The following is a 19,803-nucleotide window of genomic DNA, read 5'->3' as shown; positions in this document are numbered from 1 at the left end:
TGTAGTGCTGGGGCAGGATGGGATAGTAACATTGCTTTTATTATTTTAAGCCCCTTGTACCTGTCATTAAAACTTATGTTGTACCCAGAAAACCCATTTAACTCTTGGAGGATGCAATTACGTTTGGCCTTTGAATGCACGGTGATTTTTTCAGTTTTTGCATCACTTTTTAATAAAGGCTAGGTTTTTCAGAACAAGCTGTATTTTTTAATGACACCACTTTTGATTACATATAAGGTGTTTCAAAATTTGTATTATTTTTTTGTGTGGGGGAGTGGGAATGCACAAAAAACAGCAATTCTGCAACAGTTTTTTAAGTTTCCTTTTTACACCATTCTCATCATGCAGTATAAATGACAAGTAAACTTTATTCCGTGGCTCAGTGAAATTACGAAAAAAAACGAAGTAATGTATTTTTTATGTGGGATTTACTACTTTTGCACAATAAAAGCACTTAAAAAAAACATTTGTCTTTCTGTTGCTACAATCTGGGAACCATAACAGTTTTACTTTTTCATTGACTGAGCTGAGGACAAGTTGTGGGATGAGCTATAATTTTCATTGGTACCATTTTGGGGTACATACGACTTTTTGGTCACTTTTTATTATGTTTTTTTGGGAGAGGGATGAAAAAAAAGCAATTCTGGGATTGTACCTTATTTGCTTTTTTTATGGATTCCTCCATGTTGGATAAATAAGAAATTGGTTTATGTATTACGATAATAGCGATACTAATATTGTGAATTTCCTTTATTTTTTTCCCTATTTTTTATGTAATAAAGTATTTTGTAATTGGAAAAAGTTTTTTTTTGTTTTTTCAGTTTATTTTTTAAATCTTTTTAACATTTTATTTAACTTTCTGTTACACATTTTGGTTCCACTAGGGGACATAGCCATACAATTGCTTGATAGATTATATAATATACCGCAATACATCTGTATTGCAGTGTATTATGCCAGTCAGTGTAAAACTGACAGGCATGTAAGGCACTGCCCTTGGCAGGGCCTGCTAGTGGTATAAATAGGGCAGATCTGGGGGGAAGGTGGTCCTTCACTATAAACCCATCAGCACCCAATGATCGTTTCATGAGGGCACTGATGAGGTGACAGAGGGGGCCTCCAACATCTGTAAAACTGTTTGAATGATGTGGTTGCTAAGGGGTTAAACAGCCAGGAACAGACTTATCTCAGATCTCAACTATTGCACCAGAGTGTTAGCTGTAATATCTACCACCGTCATTCACTCTAAGCGATCATGTATTACCGCCACAGGAAGCTCCATCTAGTCTTAAAATACCCTACCCTAGCAGTGGCCATTGCAGGAGAAATAAAGCGCTACATGCCTGTCATTCAAATTAATGCCCATCTATATAATGCAAGAGTATTCCGGATCAGCCAGAACAGCTCACTGTTCTGGCACATAGATAGAGGGTTTGAGTGGGGGGCCCTTTCTGTGAAGTCTATATGCCATCACTGGGAATGTAGACTAGGACTAATGAAGTGATACCAGCCCTTAGAGGATCGATAAAGGGAACCTATCATTACCTTTGAGCCCCATAAACTTTGTTATGGGGCTCAAAGCTAAGGGAACAAGGGGGTCCAGGGAGATGTGTTTTATACTCACTGGGTAGCCCGGTTCCAGCTCTGTGTCCTCTCGAAGTTGCCGGCTGTTTGCCCATGCTCTCTCATTTATCTCTACGAGAGAGTGCATGCACACAGATTGCTGAAAAGAGTCACGCTTGGTGGACGTGGCAACTTCAAATGAGCACAGAGCTGGAATGGGGCGCCCGGTGACTATCAAGCACAGCTACCCGGACTCCCTGTTCCCTCATCTTTGAGCCCCATAATGTAGTTTATGTGGCTTAACGGTAATAACAAGTTACCTTTAATTATAAATACAAAGGTGTGACTTTAGGGACACAATATACTGTATTCCCTGGGACACCCACACATTTTGTTCATAGGGCTAGAAGTGAATGTGATATGTACACATAGCTCTCCATGGAAATATTTTATGTTTAAAGAAAACTGTATGGATGAGTTACAGCTATGGTACTTAAACTGACTTATTGATAATGACCTCCGAGCATACAGAGTGCAATGAGCATGGCGTATGATTTTTTTTCTCTGTTGGATCCATACGGAAAAAACCTGTATGTCTCCATATAAAGGCATAATCTGATAGGCTCGAGGCCTCATCCACCTCTATGGCTGTCCTACTATGGCTCTGTACAAAGCAGACCCGTAATACAGCCGTATGCACATGGTCTAAGGTTTTCCAAAGGGGAATTTAAATGCTAAGTCAACTTGCCGCCATATATAGGGAATGTAACATGATGTTAAAAATAATGAACTGTTAACAAACCTTGGTCTATGGAGACCATTCCATATGCATGCGGTACAGAAAAATATTAGTAAAACACTGCTTATTTTTATTTATATCTTTTACAGAAAATGAAATCCCTATAAAGATTACGTATTCCCAATATGAAAAGGTGTTAACTACAGATAATGCAATTAATGTGACGGCCGTATGTCAGATTCAGGACTCGGGTGATCTAGTTGTACAAAGTAATTTTGTCTTGAAGAAACCACCACTTAAAACTAAGGTAATGGCACCTGCTTTTAGAACTTAAAGGGGTTGTCCAGTTGTAAACTATTGAGGACTATCCCTAGGATAGACTGTCAACAGTAAATTGGTGGGGGTCCATTGTGAGGGACCCCCGCTGATCACCGAGCCAGTGTGTTTATGCACTGAGCTAATTTCTGCAGGAAGTAGACAACTCTATTCCCACTGCAGTGATCCAGCTCGGTATTGTAGGCTAAGTTCCCTAGAGTTGGAATGGAGCTGTCTGGTTCTTCCCATGAAGCAAGATGACCGGGTATGTTGAAATGCAATAGTCCGATTCCCCCCCTTCCCTGGTATCTGCCATCAGGGAAGAGTTGGAACAGCCCCATACATAGCAGATGGTTGGTTGCTCCAACCAAAATTGGTATGTTCAGCCAACATTAATCTAATGTGTATGGCCATCCTAAAGGGGTTCTCCAGAATTAGACAAATCTACTTTGTTTTCCAACAACAGAAACACTCTTGTCCATTGTCTGTATCTGGTATTGTAACTTCTTCCCAGGCAAATGAATGGGACTCAACTGCAATACTGGGGGAAAAGGCAGATCCTCTTTTAAATCTTGGAACCCCACCTCCTCAAAATTAAGAGATATTTGAGCTCCTTCATGCAATTTTGATGCAAAATCAGAAGTTGTGACAACATAGGGTCGAGGTACAGCAGTATATAGAAAAGAGAAAGTAAGCAAATAGAGGAAATGATGAAATGAAAGTTGCTGTCCAAGATTAGAAAAACATGGCTGATTTCTTCTGAACATAGCGCCACCCTTGTCTATAGGGTTGTGTGTAGAGATGAGCGAGCATACTCGGTTCGGGTGTTTTTGCACTCGAGCACCGCTTTTTCCAAGTAACTGACTACTCGGACGAAAGGATTCGGGGGGCACCGGGGGTGAGCGGGGGGTTGCAGAGGGGAGTGGGGGGGGGGGGGAGAGAGAGAACTCCTCCATCTTCCCCACTGCTACCCCCCACTCCACCACACCATCCCCCGCCCCCTGAATCTTTTCGTCTGAGTAGTCAGTTACTCGGAAAAAGCGGTGCTTAAGTGCAAAAACCCCTGAACCGAGTACGCTCGCTCATCTCTAGTTGTGTGTGGTATTGCAGCTCGGCTCCATTGAAGTGAATAGGAGCTGAGCTGCAATACCAGACACAACCCATAGACAACGGTGGCACTGTGTTTGGAAGAAAGCAGCTGTGCTTTCTAACCCTGGACAACTCATTTAATACTATAGGCAGGATTGGTCTAGTGTGAGACTAATCATGTTGAACCTAAGTTCTGATAGGGTCTAGATACAACAGGACTCATCAGGTTCAATAGAGCACACCGACACTTGCAGATCACTTGCAACTTGGGCCTAATTTCTTCTGATGGGCCCAGTATTCTGTAGTCCAACACTGCCTGTAAAAATAAAATGTTATTGATATATATTAAGAATGTGGCATAGACAAGACTTATAAACAGTTTCAGTAACATTCCTCGCTCTCCTCTTTCAGGCTCTAGGGCCATCTGTAGTGGGCAAACCAGTGACTGTACAGGTCGAATTTACTAATCCCCTACCTACTCCTATAAGAGACTGCGTGCTGACGGCAGAGGGTTGTGGCTTAACGCAAAATGAAGTAAAGAAAAGGTGGGTACTGTGCTAAGAGCGGTACTGCATTACCATGAAACCATGCTGACTAAATGTTTCAGGCTTTATAGGTTTAGTGATTATCTTTGGTGGTGCTTTATGTTACTATTTCTAATAGATCTATGAATTAAATAGGATGGATGAGATTAGAAAAAGGTCTGTTTTTTTTAACCCAGAACAGCACCACTTTCGTGCATGGGTTTTATCTGGTACTGCAGCTAAGGCACAGTCACTTTAATGCAATTTCAGACACAACCACGATCAAGAGTGGCACTGTTTGTGGAGAAAAAAAGCACATTTTTTTTCTACTCTCTTAAATCCCTTTTAAGACCAATTTTACACAAGTGTACTACGACCACATTTCTGCGTCCGTAATACAGATGTGGGTTCTCACCAGACTGTGGGGTTTACTGACCTAAACTGTCACCACCATAGGAATCTACGATGATGAGAGTTCTGATAAGTAAATCCCGCGGATGCGCATCTGTATTATAGACACGGAAATTTGGCTATAATATGCTTTTGTGAAACTCACCTAATACTAATAGATATTAATGTATTCACATATCACAATGACGCATACATTTTCATACTCATTGATGAATTGCTTGTTGGTAATATTCAGCATGACAAAGGGACTGTGGAGAAAGCTACCCCGATCTCATCCCTGATGGCGCATAGTAAAGCACATACACTGTGTGACATTGGGTTGATTGGCCCTAGAAGCCTATTTATTGAACTATAACTAAACATGACGTAACAGGCCTATTGAAAAAAAATTGTGATGAACATCAATTCCAGGGCCTCAGCCCATAATCAGCAGACTGTCTCCCCATTGCTTGACCCCAGAACCCATAAAATCCACAGAATCACCAACGTTTCACTTCAACCTTCAAATGATGACATACCCCCACCCTGCTGTGACAGCTCTTTGGAGATCGATCCCTGAACCTTCCAACAGAAAAAGAATGGGGTAGGAAGTGAGGGAAGAAAAACCACTAACCGCTAGCTCAATAATGAAGACCCCACCCTCACAACCTGCCTGAAATACCACCCGTAGGACCCTTTCGGATAACTCCTATTACCCCAACCAATGAAGGTGCTCTCCTGGCAAGGTTGGCCCAAGGATGAGCACAACTTCATATGCCCACTTCAAAGTGAGACGTAGCAAACCCAGGTTGGGAATTCTTAGAGAGCTTCAAGCCTTTTTGGTTTCCTGGTGGAGTTTTCCATAGAGCTCAGAACCAGACAGGCTCCACAAGTAGCATAAGCCAAATCAACTGGTGGATGCTGCTCTAAAAGGGGTGACACAACAGTAATGCCAAGCCAACTTTTAAATTAAATGCACTTTTATTTGTACACATTAAAAGATGGCCAACACTCTTCAACTCTGGAATGGAGTCTTCATCAGTTTGGTTTATGCTAATTGTGTAATTCTTAATTATACACACACGACGTGTTGCACTGCAGTCTTTTGCGGTATCATAGCACAAACTCACTTGCCATTTGCTGCCTGAAAGAAGACGGTGGATATTGAGTTGTCTTTATGTGATGATCATACAAATTGCAGCACTCGTTCTTTGCCATCATGATATCGTAGGCCCATGACTTTGCATGCACACATTGTGCTGTGGGATAGAGGTATTAGAGATCCCATCAAATACATCACCACTAATGTATGGAAATAACAGGCATGTGTAGCCAAAATGATTAATGTGCTGTGCTTATAAAATAATAAGAACAATTATTTTGTGTTCTTCCAGTATTGGTGTCCTGGAACCTGCCGAGACAATGAATGTCACTTTGGATATTGAACCTTCTGTGCCTGGAGACAAGAAGCTGGTGGTGAACTTCTCATCTGATAAGTTTATTGATGTCAAGGACTTCTTATCCATGCATGTGATTGAGGACTCTTAATAGTAGCTGCCTCTAGATGCTGTGTTCTCATATGTTATCCAGGGTCACGGCTTGCATCTTACAGCACAGTCACAATATAATATACCCATCAAAAGAGGTCATGTGAAGATCTGAAGTTCTACTTATCTACTATTTATATAGAGGCTATGGTTTTTCTAAATATTAATTTGCTGCTATAAACATTAAAATGTATTTGTTTTTGGGGTCATTGACGTCATTAACAATTCATTCTCAAACTGGAACCCAAAGAACCCCAGGGTCCTTCACGGTGATAGGTAATAAATGTGTAATGGCAGAGAAAACGAAGAATGGAGAGGTCAACAGTGCCACCTTGGCAAAAAGATTTGTAGCTGTATATAGTCAATTCCTCATTCTCACGGCACAGTTGCATGCACGTACGTTATACTGTGACGTATAGGTCTGTATTACTGGTTCATAGGCACTTTGTGCCACTACATGATGCCTCCATGATGTATATGTTGGAATATGCCATGTTTTTCTTACAGATTCTATATGAACCCATACTTAACACATCCATGTGCAGGCTGTAGGTGCTGTATTATGCATCCATTTAGAATGGATATGGCCATGTGCATGAAGGTTATAAGATTAATGTTCTACAACCACAAGTAAGCACCACTGATTAATATACACCTTTACCTACTGCATTTCACCGGTGTGACATTGGATCTTACACCCTGAACCTGCAAGAGCATCTAACCACCAGAGCATACAGTATGCAGCCATATCTTCTTCTGTGCACCACCTATACCGGCTTTACTACTTGGCAATACAGACTCTTAAATCTTGGCTATACTGTCCTGGCTTGCCGGCCCTTAGGGAATCAATTACAGTCTCGTTATCTTCTTTGCATATGCACAGTCTCTTTACAAATGATACACTTTCTTTGTACATATTCACAAGTTCTTTGGCTAATCCCAGTTATTTGCATCAATTAAATAGACCCTCATAAAGGCTTAAACAGACGAGCGGGTTTTACTAGGATTTTCACGGGGAAAATCCTACCTGCAAAACGCAGAGAATAGAACCCAATGGGTTCATACATTTTTGTTTTTGTGCCCACTGCTTTTTGCGGGTGCAAAAAAATTGGACTTGCTCTATCGAGTGCGTGTCTGCGCACTAAAATTCCCCATAGAGGTCTGTGGGAAGTTCGCAAACACACACATCTGCCCGCATGGGTATACGCTAAATGCTGCGCATACTCGTGATCACCTGCACCACATTAGGCTAATTATCCATTTAAAACATGGTGGGGTGATTCTCGGGTGAACAGCCAGTGCCTGCGGAAATACGTCCAGTATGTGTGCAGACACACAGGCAAAATACACTCCTTCACTACATACAAAAATTGCGTAGAAGTGAGTGTATTGCGATATATACTCGTCTGTTTAAGCCATAACTCTGTAGATACTTAACATGTCTCTCGATGGCATGTACTTATAGTCCTCATGGTGTAAGGCTGTCTCTCAGACTCAGCAATTCAGTGGGTCAATGACCGAAACTACTACAGCTGGACAGTTCAGACGGACCAAATACTTTGGTTCCAATCAGGAGGCTCCCTGTATTCTTTAGCAGCTGGCACGTACAAGTTGCACCCACCCCCGCAGTAGGTGGAGGGATTCTTTCTGGTTCAAAACCTTGCAAAGACCTTACACTTGTTTGCACACTCTTTGGCCTAAACAAGCACCACCTTGGTATGATGTATCCTACCATTTGTCCATTAGACACGCGCTCCGACCAGCATGATGATCTGGTCATGTATACTTTCCCATGGCCCCCATGTATAGAACTGAGACTACATATGTAACATCCACACAGGCCACAACAGAGACCTTTACCTATATAACTTACATAATACACATTACCAATGCACTTGATTTCAGACTGGATATAACTTATTTCCTTGAGCTTTATTATCTTAAATATATTGAAAAAAGACTTATTATTGCGTATTCTTTATGTTAAAAAAGTGATATATTGATGGTTACACATTAAAACATACCTGAGTTTTCAAAAACATTTTCGAAAACAGCCCGAAAACAGGTCGTCATTGGCTGCTTCATTGCTGCTGATATCATAAGCAAATCATATATATCAGTGCAGACTTCAGAGCACTGCTTGGGTCATATTAAACTTCTTTACATCTCAGGAGTCTTACTACTAGGAATAATGCTCCTGGGATCCTTTGGGTTAAGATGCAGCTTTCCTTGGGCCTGATAATGGCTTTCAGTGACGTGAACTATGACAACTCTCCTCTGGGCCCGGACTCTGTGGGGTATTTATTGGCTCTGGTGCCTGCGATTAGGCCTCTGCTCTGAATTGAGCCTTTACGTTCCCGCTTAAATCAGCGCCTCTAAGCTTTACCTCTTTTGGCTCTTCTACCGGACAAGGGCTTACAGTTTGCAGACAGGCCTTGGCTGCTATCCCACATCCGCTTCTCCATTTTCTTGCGGGACTGCATCCCAAACACCGCCTCAATCTGCTCACCGCTCTCCTCCATCTCCAAACGACTCTGCCGACAGCTTACTGACTAACTCAGCCTGACTTCTCTCTCTAAAGAACCCGACTTCTTCTCTCACTGTAAAATCCTGACTGAACTGAACTCTCTAACAGCCCCGAAGATGACTGTCTACAAATCTCCTACGCTACTCTCTCACTATCCCCTCAGACTGTCTACTGAAAACTCACTACGCACTCGACTGCTTTGCTTTGACTGGACTCACATCTGCAATGGCTGTCTACTCTGACTGTACACTTGACTGAACTGACATCTCTCTCTCGTCTCGTCGTATGACTAAAGCCGCATGCACACGGCAGAGCCAGGTTCTGCATGTGGAATCCCGCAGCAGAATTTAGCCCTCACCGCGGCTGGCAACCCTGCGTACCTTTCGCTGTCTTCTTTTTCTGTCCTGAGGATGGTCCGGACGGCTCGCAATTGGATATGGGCAGATCAAATTCTCCTTACCATCACTAGGTGATGACACAGGTGCCCACAGCCAAATTTGGAATTGACAGTCTGGATAGGCTGCGGGTCAGACGGCTTCCATTGACTTTAATCGAAGCCGTCTGTGCAGGGCCCCCACAAAAATGGAGCATGCTGCAGTTTTTCCTTTGCGAGCAGTTTCTGCTTGTGTGTGCAGGAAGAATAACTTTGCCATAGCATGCTATGGGCAGTATTTGCTGCGGAATTCGGGGGGAAGATGCCCGTCGCGGATTCCGCAATTCAAATCTGCCTGTGTACATGAGGCCTAACTGACACAAACTCCCTACGCACTTGAAATTGTCTTCCCGCACGGGCTCTCGCGCTGCTAAGCAAGCAGCGTGTCAATCACAGAAGGCTTCGCTCCTGTCACTCCACGGCTCGGCAATCTATCAGGATGCTTGGCTCATCTGGGCTGCTCTACCATTTCAAAGCTGTGTTCTGTCCAGGCTGAGGAAGAGGCTATGTCCCCGAAACGCGTTGTAATGGTTGTTTTATTGAATAATGAGGAGTCAGGTGCATAAAATTTGTCTCGAAAATCATTTCTGAAAGGGGCAGCACCAGAAACCCAGTTGTTCTGATTTCCTCCTTGTCTCCATTTTCTTAGTATATTTTACAGGCACCATTTCAGGTTTGCGAGGCATTGAGATACTAAGACATAAGAAAGACCTCTCAAACTACCCCATTTTGGAAACTGCACCGTTAAGGAATTCTTTAAGGGTATATTGAGTGATTTGACCCCACAGGTTTTGTAGAATTGAACTTGAAAATCAATATTATAATGCTCTGTTTTCATGGGGATTCTGCGCGGATGGCTTTCATTTAAGTTAATGGAAACCATTCGACCCCCAGCCTGTCTCCAATGAACATTGTGGGCAGGTCGCGGACTCCAAGCCATTGCCTAGCGATGGCATGGGAAAAAAATTTTGAAAAAAAAAAATCTGTACTCTGCATGCGCGACGGTGAGCCACCGGATCCATCCGTAGTACAGAAAAGACGGCTGAATGACAGCTCCGCGCGGACACGACAGTTCACAATGCTCAGCACTAACAGTCTCTTAATGGTGGATTTCCTTGCTCTCCTTCTGTTTCCAACAAGCAGCAGGTCATAGATCATAGCTCTGTACTCAGCGATGACCAGGAGGCTCCATACAACACAGTACTTTCGGCTGCACAGAACCCTTTCAGCACACAGTCCAGGGATACTACGCGGTACACAGACTCAGGTTGCTCCCCAACTTTTGCTCAAACGTCATGTACTGCTTGCACACTCCACTGCTGCGACCAACACAATATCCCGTGTGCCACACTAAGCCATTTGTATGTAAGGCAGGCATCAACCTGCGGAGCGAGACGAGCGCTACCATTTGTTCATCATACACACAGTAAAGGGTTGCAGAAACCTTAGAATGGTCACCGTGACTGGGATGAGACCACACACAATATTCATGGAAGTTATGACTATTGCATTAATCACATTAACCAGTTGGACAACAACCACTAGCAGTCGTGCAATAAATGTTACTGGTTTTACAATAATCATCAGCAACTATAGCAATTCCCCTAATAAACAGCAGCATCCTATTTCATATATCTAAATGAACACTGGCAGTTACAGCTATTGCCTAACTACACTAAGTTAACTTTTTCATCCCCTAACAGCCATGTCACACCTACAATGCCGTTTGAGGTTCCAAAACCAGAAATCCCCTGAAATGACTCTATTTTAGAAACTACACCCGTAAAGAAATTCATCACAGTCTGATAATTGGCAAATATAGGGTTATTTTTCATGTACACACAGGGCAGCTTATTCTCAAATGTCATCTGAAAAGTTAGGTACGCTTTAACATCTCATGACTCCACTGTGACAGCATCAAAAATAGCCACTAGATGGCATACGAGCTCAGAAATAAATGTACATAGAATGGCCTGCATGGTGCTGTAGACAGGCATTCAGGTACTAGAAATGAGAGAAAACACCTGTGGGTGTCGCAGGAAGTAAGATAAAAGTACCAGTTCCTGCCGCACTCAAGGGGAAGTTGGCTGATAGCCAGCGGAAGGGGCTGCTACAGGAGCTGCAAAGCCTGAGGTCCAGACTGGGCCCATCATAAGTCTGACAGGAAATGATTGCCCCCAAGATGTCCTTGCTGGTTTACGTGACAGGGACCCTGTGGGCAGTGAACCCTGGAATCATATTGTGTGCCAGTGCCTATGCAGTGTTTTGATACTGTGTAAAAGTGAGCTGTGTGCAATAAAGCAGGCAGAAGCCAGAATCTGAAGCAAATCCAGTTGTCCAGAATGTATCTGAGTGTGGCACAATCTGTCTCTGCTGTAGTAGAAAATGATGATTAATTAGCGTAAAATGTCTATTGATTTGTATAAACTGTATGTATTACACAGCTATAGTGATTTGCCTCTGCAGAGACTGATAGCAGCATCGTTCATCGTGATAATTGCTAGACAATGACGTGATGGGGGGGATGTGTGCTACATGTGTTGAGGATGCAGTCTCTCTAGGGTTAAATTACATAGGTATGCAGTTAACTGGAAATTACATGTTGGGCTCTTCTCAACTTTTGGAACAAAGGAAGAAGTCTTTGCCTGACCACATGGCAAGAGGACAAAGACCAGTTTGCACACAGAGCCTGGATGGGGGGAAGGGGAGGAGATTTTATATAGCTTACCAAAAAACAATAAGTATATACTATATAAGTCATATGTCATACGCTCATAAAGGGCAGGTATTATGTGTTTTAATAAAAGAGGCTCTGCCATTGTAACGGGCCAGAGCTGGTTAAGATTCCTTACTGATATGTGTGTCAGAGTGGCTTCTTAAACACGTGTGTACACACCATGCTATACAATCAGAATACCTCAAATCCTGCTGGAGAAATTTGGATCCAGAACACTGTGATGTGCGACTTTTTATCTCTCATGTTTCTCTATGGAGCCTTCTTTTTATCACATCGCAGCACAACAAACGCGTTGCGATGCGATTTTATCATTAGGAATTTCTATTATCTTTTGCGCTGAAAAAATTACGTGATCCTCGGCACCCCTGCATCCCAGATAGCAGGCAATATTGCAGGCGTAGCAAAGGAGAAGAAGTAGTAATTTATTTAATCCATATGTTGCGATGCGTTTCAGCTTAATAATAAGCCTTTCTCAAGCATAAAAACATTTAAAACCATAGAGAAACGAAAATATCTATGTGATATATTTTTAAGAAATTTACTAATATTGGGTACTGGATGTGATAAAGATACACTTAAATATATTACGAAACATATGTCTAGAACAGAAAATGATATAATGTACCGGATCTGCATGATATTAAGAAGAAAAATAACAACCTCGATAGAGATGCCCGTCAGGAGGCTGTCGATCCGGCCATCATAAACCATCATGAAATTAGAATTCCTAATAAAGAAAACACAAGGGGTACTCATAAACCCCCAAATAGACAGAGGCAAAATAGACCACAACAATATTCAAGGCAATATAATCTCTCACGATCCACATTGCCAGCTCAATATGGTTCCCCTAGGTGGGAGTATGGATATCCAACTAATTACCCCACTAATTATAGAAACGACCATTCTTGGTTCCCCAGGAGGAACACACCACCCTGGGGACAATATAGGGATAATTCACCTTTTGGGACACCATTTAGATCTAGAAACAATTATTACAAACCCTATATGGATGGGGACACGCCATTTTCCGAAGCAATTTCATGAGAGAAACCGATGGCAATATTATCCATCCAAATCAAGGAATGGAGGGCCACCTAATAGAAGAACAGATAATCAAATAACTGTTCACCCCTTCGCCCCAACAAACCAGGACTGAACCCCAGCCCCTAGGGATAACTCTATTTCTTGTGACAAAGCAACGCTTGTCCCCAAGAACACAATGCCCCCCCATGACTATAGTACAGTATACAAGGGATACTACTTTAAACAACCTACCTACCTCTAATGAGTCTAATTTGCCCCTAAGCTTCCCTAGGAACAAATTCACCATCAGTGATGATGTACCAGGGAGCCCTGCTGATCTAATTAATTTTTTTGCAAACTAAGTAACATGTAGCAGTTTCACAAAATTTCGATATAAATACTAAGAAGAATCCCCCTGATATAAGTGCAGTCAATTGTTCGACCATTTTGGACCCTGTTCAATCAATTGCCACCATAGATCTGCCAATGAATTCTACGAGGCCTTTTTTAGGGGGGGACGAATGCTCGACCATTATTGACCGAAGAAAGAAGCAACAACATCAGAATGACTCGAAGCTCCACTGCCTTCCAACTCAACAGAACAAAAGGACAAACCAAAACCAACTCGAGCAACCAAGGAGTGCGTACAAAGATTACTCAATTCTACAAGTACCAGAGGGGGCCACAACATGCAATGCTTTGATCTCTCCTGCAGTATGATGTAATGCCATAGGGTTACGTCATACTGTTATTGGGCAGGCATTCTATCAAGCCACCCAACGGTGATGGCTTGATAGACATTCTGCCAAGACAGCCCTGAGGCCTTTTTAGAAGGAAACTGGCTGCCATAACACGCACATGGCTCCCTGCGATCTCCTCCAGCAGCATTTAAATGGTCAATAGTTCCTCTCTGTCGCGAGGCGGGGCCGTGCTGTTGCCGTCTGCATTGTATGAAGGGAGGTCGCCCCGCAATCTCACTTCATACTTAACCCCAACCCCACAGGACTGTACGTCCCATAGCAGGAAGGGGTTAAAATAGGATACAATCAATTCATATGCCTAAAAATGTATGCAATTGTACAATGTGATCTAGTACCTATATGTTAAAGGGAACCTGTCACGTCCTTACAGCCTCAAAAACTAAGGTCTGGTGCTGTTAGGGGATGTGATAGGGAGCCGGGTGATGGATTTTGTATACTTACCTAGTGCATTACAGTGCATGCTGGGAATTAGGCCTCTCACACAAGAACGCAGTAAAGCTCTGTGACTTTACTTTTGTTTTTGGTCGCAACTCCCTGCGGCATGTTTTAGCGCACCCCATCATTGTGATAGGTGATGAGGTGCGCTAAATGGCCAAAGATAGACCATACAGCATTCGAGATTGCAGTGCTGGAAAGCGCCGGACAGCACCGCGATCGAATGCATGTCTACAAGGCCTCACTGATTTCGATGGGAGTGTTATACCGCATTTACTGCGGTGTTCAAAACGTTGCATTAATAACGGTAACAAAACGCCTGTGTGAGGGAGGCTGTAAACAAATATATAAATGAAAAATATAAAAATGATGTCCAAAATACTACAAAATCTCTGGAAGCCGAGGAAGCCCCGACGCAGAGCGCAATTTGATAAAAATAACCAATAAGGAAATTATTGGGGGTAAATGACAATGATAATATGAAGAATGGCCACTAGATGTCACCAGAGCTCATAAATGAAGGTTTTATATACACATTAGGATACTTTCGAAGTTTGCATAAAATATTTCATGCTAACCTGATGAAACGCGTTGTGTACATATATCAATGAATGAAATACATATTTATATACTTACATATATATTTATTTTCTTCATCTGAAGGAGACTTTGCAGACAATGCTGTAATGACAATTTGACCCTATCTCACCCATTTTGCATTGTCATTACCTGGCAGGTTAACCCATCAGTCAGGACCAACAGGTACTGTCGCATTATGTCGCCACCGGAAGCAAGAGGTGGAGACATAATTGAGCTGTGTTGACATGGAGGTGACGCCTCTAGCTTGTGATTGGCTTTTCCCGCTGCCCTTCATTGCCTGTTCCCTGCTGCTCTGGCAGTATCGGCGGCCTCCATCCAATTTGTTTCTCTTTCTGCGCTCCCTACCACCCATTACCCCTGACTCATGGATGTGTCCGCCAGAGTGGGCCAGCCACTGCACTCACACATGTCCCTGCCAGCAGAGTGCCACGTGTGCTCCTGTTTGCCCGATCAAGTGGTCCCACTTTTAGTGCCTTCCCCCGCTGCTGAGCTCTCACACACTTCCCTGCCACCCCACTGACATGTTGCCTCCCATCGCCGCGATCAGCCGGCCCCGCTGTCATTCTGTACCGCCAGAGTGCCCCCACCGCTGCGCTCACAAATGTCCCTGCCATGTGCTCTCTTGTTGGCTCAATCATGTGGTCCCGCTGTCAGTGGCTCCCCCCGCCGCTGCCATCTCACACACCTCCCACTGCACCAACAGCCTGCCTCGCTGTCACTCTGTGCTGTGTGTGTTAGTGCTGTGAGGATGTGTGTGTGTGTGCTCATGTCCCCCACTTTGCCAGAATCCTCCCTGCCGCTGCGCTGTAAACCCAAAGTGCCACACTGAGGGGCGTTGCATAGGCTACACTGTCACTATGCAGCCCTACTCATGTCTCCACCCCTAGCTTCCGGTGGCAACATAATACAACAGTACTGCGCTAACACTGGCTACCATCTAATACAACATGTTGGCAGCAGATTAATGAGTACAAAAATAGACTTGGAACAATCTTACTCTGTCTATCGGTCTGACAAGAGCTGTGTTAGACTTTGCTGGGTGGGATGTAACTACTGCCCCTGAATCAAACCCTTTGGTCCAATTCATAAGGAGCATATTTTCAGTCCATGTGCATCCTGAATCTACAACAGACTAGACGTAGACAGCGCACAGACCTATCATAGTTAATGTGTCAATGCACATATCAGTTTTTTCTCACGGAGACACAAAAAAGTTTGCACAAAAAACAAAAACGCACCATGCACTATTGTGGTCCGATCTGAGACTTGCTCATTCGAGTGAGAGGGCATTCTAAAAAATGGACAGCACACAGATACCATTCTTGCTGTCCTCCATTTCTTGTGGGTGCAATACTTAAACGCTTGTCTGAATGAGCCCTAAAATTGCTAGCAATCCATGACCCTATTACCTTTGAGGGTTTCCACCCTAAAAAGAGTAACCCCATCCAAGGCTGCCCCTACAGATTAGTCCTCCTAAAATACCTCTCACAAAATGGACCAATGGCCATAGTGCAGACAACTTTCAGAAGACCTCAGAAGATTTGTTATGGAGATGTGTTAAGGCTACAAATCCATTGCTGAAAACCTGGTTGTACAACAATCCACGGTAGACAAATGACCTATAATTGAAGTGGGAGGGGTAGCGTTTTTCCTTGTGACTCTGCAGCACCACCTATTAACTTTTAGGCAAGTTCCCTTCCAATAGGTGGCACTGCAGAGGCATTACACCATCTCTAATTTGCACTTGTTGCTAGTGTCCATAGGAGGGGGCATCCTGTCAAGATCTCTCCAAGAGCCCAGGAGACAATGCTGAAAAAGGTGAGAAAGAAACCAAGGGCACCAGTGTTACAAGGCTTTGCTTGGGCATGTGTGTATTGTATAAGTTTGTACCACTCAAAGAGAAAAAGAGTTTAGAGAACCTGAGAGGAACACAGACCTAAAGTTCTGCACCTGCAGCCTGACCTTTACAGGTCACCAGTGCCATTTTCCTGATGGGCACAATCTGTCTGCATTGATAACGGAGTGAGCGCCACAAACACCATCCTCGCTTTCCTTCTTGAACTGCCGTACCCGGCACCTGTGATTCTCCTCCACTCCTGCATAAGACTGTGTGGCTGTGCATGTATGTAGAAGGTATCTATCTCTCAGGAAAAGACTCTGCAAGTTTATTGGGTAGCAATCAGTTGACCAAATTTAATTGTGGTTGTGTCACTGAACTGTAAATATTTACTGAAGATTTACAGCCCAGTACAGACTAAGAATAGCGGGGCTCACCTAGCGCTATCGTGCTTGATCTTCGTCTGTTTCTCAATCAGTTGTGGGCCTTGTTTTGTAATAAGCTGCCATACCGGCCTTGTTGTTTCATTAAGGTTTGTCCAGCCACAATCATGAGGAACAGCGTAGTTTCAGTAGTCATACCCCTGCTCCGACAGCCACAGCTTCTACGGCTCCAGCCATGGCCTCACCAGCTGCACCCCTGGCAGTAGTTTCCCTGGTGGATAGGAATATATTGCATCTTCCACCTCGGTCAACCCCTTCATCAGCACAAGACCTACAGAAAACTCTGTAAAGTGCAAAACCCTCTGTTCATGTATCTACCATCACTGAACAAGAATAGTGTTCATGGAAGGACGCCATGAATGAAGCCGATGTGGTCCAAAAAAACATTGCGACTTAAATTTTGGGCACCATGATGCCAGGAGATCGGGATGGTGAAGCTGCAGCCTATGATTGCCCTTAGCGGTCACGTGACTTTTGTTGGATGTCTTTGCTGGGAATGCCGTCACAGGAGCCGCTTAGTTGTGTAGCTATGGGCCAAAAACAGGTGAGTATAGTCTCTATTGTTGTTTTATCCCATGTACAACCCTAAAAAAAATTTTCAGAATGACACAAGACCTTCAGTCCTTTCTTCTGGGGTATTTTCCACACAAAAATTTGTGACGGAAAATACACAGAATATACGCCAATGTGAACAGACCCATATAGCTACTCTTATCCAAAATATGACAATCAGCGTTGGATTTTATAGCATGGAGCTATTTATTCAACCACATATACATGCACTGTAGTAATAAGCCCTTTGAATCTACAGTACTAAAGAGGTAGAAATAAAAAAAACACAATGAGAATAAATCAGCCAAACTGCACAATCCAGTAAAAGTGGCCAGCTATGATATCTTCATGGTATACGGTGCAGATGACGGCAGCCATTGAGAACCTCAAGATGTTCTCATCGGATCTTCTTCATAATGGTCAGGATGCAGACAGTGACAATTCCTTGGGTTCCAGGCTGACGCCATGGAGTCAGGGAGCCACAGTAATGTTGTGATAACTTTTAATGTTCTTTATCTTGTCACAGGAGAAGGTGACGATCAGAGCTCTACTGCCGCTTTTGATGGGAGCGATTGAAAAGACGACCTCCGTTTTTTCTTCAGGCTTCAAAGGTGGCAGGCTGATAACAGAAAAAGGGAAAATAGCATTTAAGGTCCGTATTGCCACGATTTGCTATGTTTTGTAGCCCATGTTTCCCTATGGAGCCTTCCTTTCTGCTGCATCGCATCGCATCGCACAAAAACGCATTTTTTCATGTGGTGCAATGTAACTTTTACAGGAGGAAATTCTACTGTAAAATCCCTAAAATAAGCCCTAGCTTTATTACAAAAAAACCCCAACACAATACGTTTCCCCAACAGCTGCTGCGTCTCCACCTCGCTTCTCCTCTGCAGCTTCAGCAGACTAGCCTGTAGTTTTCAGTCAGTGATTTCTGGTTTGGAGGTTCAAAATTCCTGCCTCCAGGTGGCGCTGGCTCTGATTGGTTCTCGAGCACCGCGGCTCAGCCAATCACTGCAGCACTCGATGAACCAATCGCAGCCTTTTAATGCAATGACTGAAAACTGCAAGCAAGTCTGCCTGAGCTGCAGAGGAGACACGTGGCAGAGCTGACAGCGCCTGTTAGTTAATGTGCTGTGTTGTTCTTTTTTGTTGCAGATAGGCCTTATTTTGGGGGGTAGGGCTTATATTTCAAGCCCCCCAAAAACTAGACAAAGGAGCGCTAAAAGCCATGCGTCTTTGTAGCGCCACATGTGACTTTGTAGTGCCAGAAAATCACAATATCACTATGAGAAAATGCAGCAATATCGTACAGAACACAGATGCGATATCGCTGAGATTTTTTTTTCACGGCAATATTACTGTCACCTGTGTGGAAGAGGCCTAAGTGATATGTAACTTCCACAGCAATATCCACTGTGGAAATTCCACAGCATTTACAGTGTATGTGAGGCCACCCTAATAGGGTTTTTGTGAAAGTGCCAGGCCCCATGACAAGTCAATGGAGCAAGGCTGCCATAGCCAATACAGCCATTACCAAAGTGTATCGCATGCAGGTGTATAGAACGATACAAACAAAGAGAAGGCAGCACACACCCAAAGGCCGCGGCCCCTTCAAATAGTTGATCAGCAGGGGTGCCAAGCCAAAAGCCAGACACCCACAAATCATATATTTATGGCCTGTGATGACTCTATCTGACCCCCTCTACACATGCATGTGGGGCTCCATGCTGGCTTATCTCCCTAAGATTTGGAGACTCTTCTTGCACCCAACATCTGTTGTCAGGGAAGAGCTCGGATGTGCACACATTAAATGGTCGGCTGGTCTTGTGAAAATTAGCAGGTTCAGCCAATATACATCTAATGATTTCACCTTTAGGCCTTAGTCAGACGGGCGTTTTTAGCCGCGATTTGCGCATGCGTCCGGCGATTTTATAAAACCATTGCTTTGCAATGGTATCGGACACATGAGCGCTTTTTATGTGCTCGTCCGATAAATTATAGAACAAAAAAATCACAGATCGCACCTATCTGTGATCTGCGATTCCTGTTCTCTTCTGTATATGCGCTCAATGGGGCCGGCAGCAGCGCCGACCCCATTGAGAACATATAGAAGACAAATCATTCTTCTCTGCCACAGCTGTAACAGCTGTGGCAGAGAAGAACGATGTTCGCCCATTGAATTCAATGGAGCGGCAATACAGCCGCTCCATTGAAAGCAATGGGCTGCCGGCGTGCGCGGGGTGAATTGTCGGGAAGGGGTTAAATATATAAGCCCTTCCCTGCAA

At 43.7% G+C, this 19,803-nt stretch overlaps 2 protein-coding genes across 3 annotated transcripts in view; one reads left to right on the top strand and one right to left on the bottom strand.

Annotated features, from left to right (window-relative positions):
* LOC136588205 (protein-glutamine gamma-glutamyltransferase E-like) overlaps positions 1–6,376 on the top strand; it is a 42,189-nt gene extending 35,813 nt beyond the window's left edge. For both annotated transcript variants that reach the window (XM_066587255.1, XM_066587254.1), the window contains 3 exons: positions 2,452–2,609; positions 4,118–4,251; positions 6,015–6,376. In XM_066587255.1, the coding sequence (XP_066443352.1) occupies positions 2,452–2,609; positions 4,118–4,251; positions 6,015–6,168 (446 nt within the window). In that variant the 3' untranslated portion in view covers positions 6,169–6,376. The remainder of the gene's footprint in view (positions 1–2,451; positions 2,610–4,117; positions 4,252–6,014) is intronic.
* Positions 6,377–17,701: 11,325 nt separating this feature from the next.
* LOC136587302 (protein-glutamine gamma-glutamyltransferase E-like) overlaps positions 17,702–19,803 on the bottom strand; it is a 34,592-nt gene continuing 32,490 nt past the window's right edge. The window contains exon 13 of the mRNA XM_066585857.1: positions 17,702–18,137. Within this exon, the coding sequence (XP_066441954.1) occupies positions 17,990–18,137 (148 nt within the window). The 3' untranslated portion in view covers positions 17,702–17,989. The remainder of the gene's footprint in view (positions 18,138–19,803) is intronic.

This window comes from Eleutherodactylus coqui, chromosome 13 (assembly GCF_035609145.1).
Source record: "Eleutherodactylus coqui strain aEleCoq1 chromosome 13, aEleCoq1.hap1, whole genome shotgun sequence".
NCBI lineage: Eukaryota > Metazoa > Chordata > Amphibia > Anura > Eleutherodactylidae > Eleutherodactylus > Eleutherodactylus coqui.
This window is presented reverse-complemented; position numbering and strand designations above follow the sequence as displayed.